The sequence below is a fragment of the Diabrotica undecimpunctata genome, chromosome 6 (genome assembly GCF_040954645.1).
Source record: "Diabrotica undecimpunctata isolate CICGRU chromosome 6, icDiaUnde3, whole genome shotgun sequence".
Taxonomy (NCBI): domain Eukaryota; kingdom Metazoa; phylum Arthropoda; class Insecta; order Coleoptera; family Chrysomelidae; genus Diabrotica; species Diabrotica undecimpunctata.
Genome location: NC_092808.1, coordinates 15351609 through 15358056, shown reverse-complemented (window position 1 = coordinate 15358056; position 6448 = coordinate 15351609). Strand labels below are relative to the sequence as shown.

Genomic DNA, 6448 nt, shown 5'->3' with positions numbered 1-6448 from the left:
AGAGATGTAGGTAACTAGCGCTCATGCGCGGAACGCCGACCGTAGCGCTGCGGCGGCGGAATCGCAAAACGGTACTTACTTAAAAAACATGCCTCGTATATATGTATGTTAAGAGTAAAATTAGCAAATTCCAGCATGGTTTGGTAAGTGACAAATTAACAGTAACAAATCTCTGTGTGTTCTTTGAACATATTACTAAGGTTATTGAAAAAGCGAAAAAGCATTTGATAAGGTCAAGCACTGTATACTTTTAAATAAACTGGTATAGTTGGGTTTCTCAAGAAAAGCTTTTAATTTATTAAAAATTTATTTGTCAGATAGGAAGTATACAGACTTCAAAAAGTCCGTGTGTACTTTTAAGTAAACTTATTCGCACCTCTGTCTATGCCCTACATAAGTAGACACGTACCCACAGGGGTATCCGATTTCAAAGTGTTAGTATTAAATCAATAAAGGGCACTATGTTTGGGCTTGTTATGACTAAAGCTCAAGGAGACCTAACATAACTCACACGTGAAATAGTGTGTGGCCCTAAAATGGGCCGTTGTATAAAAAGGGAGAATAGTACATATATTAAGCTTTCTTTTCGGTCTTCTTTTGTAGTAATACTGTTTGTGTATTGGTCAACACTCCACCTTGAGCAATGGTAACTCCTGAAAGTAATTTGTTTAATTCCTCGTCATTTCTTATAGCTAACTGTAAATGTTTAGGAATTACACGGATCTTCTTGTTATCTCTCGCTGCGTTTTCTGCCAATTCCAAAATTTCAGCAGTTAGATATTCCATAACAACTGACAAGTATGCAGGAGCTCCGGCACCAACTGTTTCGGCATAAATCCCTTTCCTCAATAGACGATGAATACGACCTAGCGGAAACTGAAAACCAGCACGATTTGATCGGGATTTTGCTTTTCCCTTAACTTTGCCTCCTTTACCATGTCCAGACATGTTCTACATTTCTACTTGCGTTAATTTACCTTGAATATTAAGTGAATGCTGATCTATTTTTCTATAATTGGACAAACCTTTATATTATTTCTCGGACCAATCAGATTCCACAAGGGAGCAAACTTGGACCATTGCTCTTTATTTTATTTATTAAGTTTCCAGGCTGTATTAAATCTTGTATGAGCTTAATGTATGATGATGATTTTAAACTTTTTAAAACATTCTCTAAAAAGAAAGATGCAGTTAAATTGCAGGATGGTCTAAGGTCAGTTAAAAAGTTTGCAGTAGTTTCATATACTCGAAAACCAAATAGTGTTATTGAGGATTATTATACACTTTTTTATTATACACTTTTTTTATTTATACACATTTATAAGTTTATTATACACTTTTATAAAATAAATAACAGAGTCTATTGTGTATTTGAGTCAGTTTACAAGACCTGGAAAGACTCATAAGTAAAATAGTAATGTGTAGTAGGGAGTACGGACTCTCGCCCAATATCAAAAAGACGAAGTTTATGAAAATTTGTAAAAACAACCATAATACTAACGACATCTTGACAGTAGAAGGCTAGCAGATCGAAATAATAAAAAAGTACACTTACCTAGGAACACTTATAACAGAAAATAATGACTACACTGCAGAAATCAAAGTCAGAATCGAAAAAGCACGTTCTAATTTTATAAAAATGAAAAAGGTCCTATGTGGCAAAGATTTAACATTAGCTCTTAAAGTACGCCTAACAAAATGTTACGTATACAGTGTACTATACTATGGAGTGGAATCATGGACGTTAAATCTAGACACAATGAGACGACTTACCGCCTTTGAAATGTGGATCTATAGAAGAATTATGAGGGTTTCCTGGGTAGATAGAGTTACGAATAATGAAGTACTGAGAAGAATAGGTAAAGAGAAGGAAGTTGAACTTACAATTAAAAAAAGAAATCTACAGTATCTCGGACATGTGATGCGGGGCGAGAAGTATGGCATCCTGCGACTCATAATGCAAGGAAAAATAGATGGCAGAAGAAGCATCGGAAGAAGACGAATTTCATGGCTCAAGAACCTGAGAGAATGGTTTGGATGCAGCTCAAAACAACTTTTTAGAGCTACTGCCTCAAAAATTAAAATAGCTATGATGATTGCCAACCTCCGTAGCCGAGATGGTACCTGAAGAAGAAGAATTGTGCATTGGTTTCTGTTATAAGAAATAGCAATGACTTCAAAATCAGCTCAATAATATAACTATATAATGCCCTGGTGAGACCACATATGGAAAATGCTTCAAACATCTGGTTTACTACTGTATTTTCAATCTCAGAGGATTAAAAAACAATTTTTAAGATTTCTGTACGTAAGAAAAAATATGGAATATTCATGGAAGGTCTCAAACAGGGTAATGGTAGATTCATTTCAGTTGCGGTCACTAGAAGAAACACTCAGACCATTAAGTTTATACATATACTCAATTGTTAACAGTATTAAGAACATAGACTGTGACTGAGTTTATTTACTTTGAGTACCTAAAAGTTGCTTAAGGATAACCAACCTAGACCTATTTTTAATAGACTGACTCATGTAGATTTATTTAATATAAAAATCAATGAACTTGAGACATTGATGCTTATCAACGCTAGGTTTAAGGGGTTTGATAAAACACATGCACTATTTTCTTCTCTTTCATCTATTTTATTAGTTCATTATTATAAGTGGCTCGACAATCCGTTGTGGAAGTTGCCCTGCTCACAAAGAAGTCGCCACTCCTGTCGATTCCTGGCAACTTTCTTCCATCTTCTGACCCTTTGAATCTGTAGGTCTTCTTCCACATCATCAATCCATCTCCTTCGTGGTCGTCCTCTGCTTCTTGTGCCCTCTGGTTTTTGAAAATGTTAATCTTTTCGTGCATTCGTGATCTGACATCCTAGCAATGTGTCCAGCCCATCTAAGTCTCTGCACTTTAACGAATTTCACAATATCTGGATCGGTATATAATTGATATAGTTCAAAGTTGTATCTTCGAAGTTATTGACCATTTTCATTTACGGTCACAAAAATCTTTCTAAAAATTTTTTTCTCAAAAATACCAAGAAGTCTTTCATCATTTTGAGATAAGGTCCACGTTTCAGCCCCATATATCAGAACCGGTCTTATTAAGGTCTTGTATATATTGAGCTTTACTGCACGTTTTATGTTTTTATTTTTTAAATGTTTCTGGACACCGAGAACAGTTCTGTTTGCTATTGCTATGCGTCTTTTTATTTCGTCGCTTGTCGTGTTTGTTGCATTTACTAGCGATCCAAGATATGTGAAATCTTTGATTTGCTCAAAGGTATGGTTGTTAATTTAAATTCTCTGTTGGATATTTTGGGGGTTCTTAGAAACCAACATAAATTTGGTTTTTTTTCTTGTTTACCACTTCCTAATTCACTTGAACCGTTCGCAAGCCTTGTAAAACACTGCACCATGTTTCTCATACTTCTGTCTACTTCTATATACTATAACTATATCGTCAACGAATGCCAGCATTTGTGTCGATCTATTCAAAATAGTTCCATTCATTCAAATATTTAATTGTCTGATTGCCTTTTCCAATGCAATATTAAATAGGAGACACGCCAGCGCGTCCCCCTGTATTAGACCATTATTAATGTCAAAGAACGTAGAGTTGTCTTCTTCAATTCTAACGCATGAGCTTACGTTTTGCATAGGAAGTTGGGTCAACTTAACTAACTTGGGTGGGATCCCAAAGTCTATCATTGTATTATAATAATGTAGATCTTTTCACACTGTCATAGGCTGCTTTGAAGTCGACGAAGAGATGGTGTATATCTATGTTATATTCTATTGACTTTTCTAGAATCTACCTATGTGCTTGAATTTGATGTGTAGTTGACTTTCCAGCAGTAAATCCGCGTTGACTAGCAATATCCTTTGTAAAATGTTTAAGTCTTTTAAACAATACATTGCCGAAGATTTTATACGCAGATGCTAACAGAGTAATGCCTCTATAGTTCTTACACTCCAGTTGATCATCCTTTTTATGCAAGGACATATTATTCCCTTTAGCCACTCTTCTGGTACCAATTCATTCTGTCATATAAGTACTATTAGTTTATGGATTGCTACAAGAAGTTAATCATCACCTTTTTTATACATTTCCGAACAGATTTCATCGATTCCTGGGGCTTTATTGTCTTTGAATTTTATTTTATACTTGTACGTTTGTATTCTTAGTTAGCATTAATTAATTAATATAAAATAATGTTCGATCTCGACATAAAATATATAATAAAGAATATATTTTAAAATTTGTTGCCTATTTATTAAAAATATTTGCGTAATGACAATGTAAACAGTGTAATTTAATAAACCTTTTAAATTTCGCAGATAAACTTCTGTCAGTTTTATTAAAAAAACACTCTGTACAAGTTAAAAGCTTAAAAGCAGATGTAGAAGAATAAAGAAAACAATAATTTCCGTACCGAAAACGCAAGATACAAAAAACAATAGCTAACCAATTACTAACATTTCCAAAACGTCACAAACAAAAAGAAAGCGCGGAAATCGGTAGGAGGAGCGTCGGAAAACTCGAGGAAAATCCAACGGAGCGCGAAGAGCTCGAAGGGAGCGCGTTAAAACAATTTCCAAGCCACCTTTGATGCGGCAAAATAATTTGCCTCAAGTTACAGAACATTTCACGGGTGCTGGACACCGTCTTTTCGTAGCCAACTGCGCGTTAACTCCACTCTTATCCCCTCCACGAGCAAAACAATCATGTAACTGATAACAAGAAACGGCAACCGTTTTTACCGACTCTGCTTACTTCTGTTCAGGAGTATTTCTATTTCACTGCTCAGACCTGCAGATAAAATTAATTTCCTGCTGTTTTGTCGAAACGTCTTACTTTATGCAGAGACGTACATCACTTTTTTCAACCAAAAATTAGTTAACTAAATATAAAATTAATAAATTTAATTTTTTTCTAACCTCTGCTTATTACCGACTTATTAATTTACTCTTTACAGCTATTAAAATGTATGTATAATCGAGTAAGCACAGACAAGTTTCGCCGATGTAGCAAATATTGTTATTATTATGTATTCACATATAGGCGATGTGAATGTAGGCGATGTGATGTACACCTAATTTAGTGGAAATTAAAAAAAAATCGTAGTTAGACTAGGCAACCGCACCAAAACGGGCTTGTTATACAGATTTGTACTGCAACTACTGGCTCCCAAATCACGAGATATAGACCCATCTTGTAGATATAATGCATGTCACATGAGGAAATATGTTATTTAAACGATGCCCCAGAGAACAAATACTTGACCCTATTCATGGAAATCACAACAATATGGAGACAAAAAGATATGATGCAGAAGAGTATTTAGAAATAATTGACTTTTTGATTCGCCTAAATCAAACAGAAACGAGAAGACAGACGACATCGGTCGTGGATTCTATCTACGAAATAAGTCTTAATTGCCCCTTAATTGTCAGGGTCCTTCATTTAGCAGTTAGGCCTTATATAGGCCAGTAAAGAAAAAAATAGCTGAAAAAATCTTATACAGATTTTTAAAGGTTTAAATAAAAGTTTTAGATCTAAAAAAGTTCTTTAATTTGCGAGTTTAAAAAAAAGTATAAATAATTGACCGGGATAATTGCAAAATACCTTTATTTTTTCGCTAATGTATAATATTTATAGCTTAACATACCGGATAACAATTATTTAAACAAATGTACTTGCTTAAACACTGATTCTAGAGGTATTTAGCAGATCGCATTCGATTCTTTGAGGCTTCAGTTTTAAGATGTTTAAAACAAACGACATTTTATCAAAATAGTTATTTAAAAAACCGTTTAAAAAGGGCTGACTTTTTATTAGCTTATAAACATTTATAATAACTTTAATAGCTAAAAATTGAACACAATATAAACTAAGATTTAAATTTTATGATTCACTTTATAGATGGCATATAAGAAAACGGAATAAAAAAGTATAACCTGTTAAAGTGATAGTACCTACTCGTAAAATACCACCTGTTCGAGCTCCGTTTTTTAGAATGGAACTTCAAATTGCAGCTGGCTGAAAAATATTGCGACTGCAATATTGCAAAAATATTGCACTGCAGTGCGAAGGTCTACATAATATATGTGTCTGTTTAACTGAGCACTGGAAATCTAAAGAACAACTAGAACTACATCATATAAATGGATTTTCTCTGGCTTCTTCTTACTGCCGTGACCAGGGGGAACATGGAGGGTCTTCAATCCATGTGAAAGAGGGTGTGGTTTGGAAGGAATGTTCTGATATATGTTCTGAATCTGAGAAATATAATTTTGAAGTGATTGCTGTTGAAATAGACTATTGCCTTTTTAATTGTGTTGTGTTGTGTATTTATCTGCCTGGACGTGGCTCTATTGATGTTTTTATGTCAAAACTGGATCTAATACTTGATGTGCTAGTCTCCGAAGGTAAGGCTATAATATT

The 6448-nt window shown here is 34.3% G+C and overlaps 1 protein-coding gene across 1 annotated transcript; it reads right to left on the bottom strand.

Moving 5' to 3' along the window:
- Window positions 1-573: 573 nt before the first annotated feature.
- LOC140444754 (histone H2A-like) lies at window positions 574-948 on the bottom strand. Its single transcript, XM_072536515.1, has one exon. It carries the CDS (start codon window positions 946-948, stop codon window positions 574-576), a length of 375 nt encoding a protein of 124 aa, XP_072392616.1.
- Window positions 949-6448: the final 5500 nt, after the last annotated feature.

Bases quoted from the DNA above. Each gene is read 5' to 3' on its own strand.
- LOC140444754 (XM_072536515.1), bottom strand. From the start codon at position 948: ATGTCTGGACATGGTAAAGGAGGCAAAGTTAAGGGAAAAGCAAAATCC.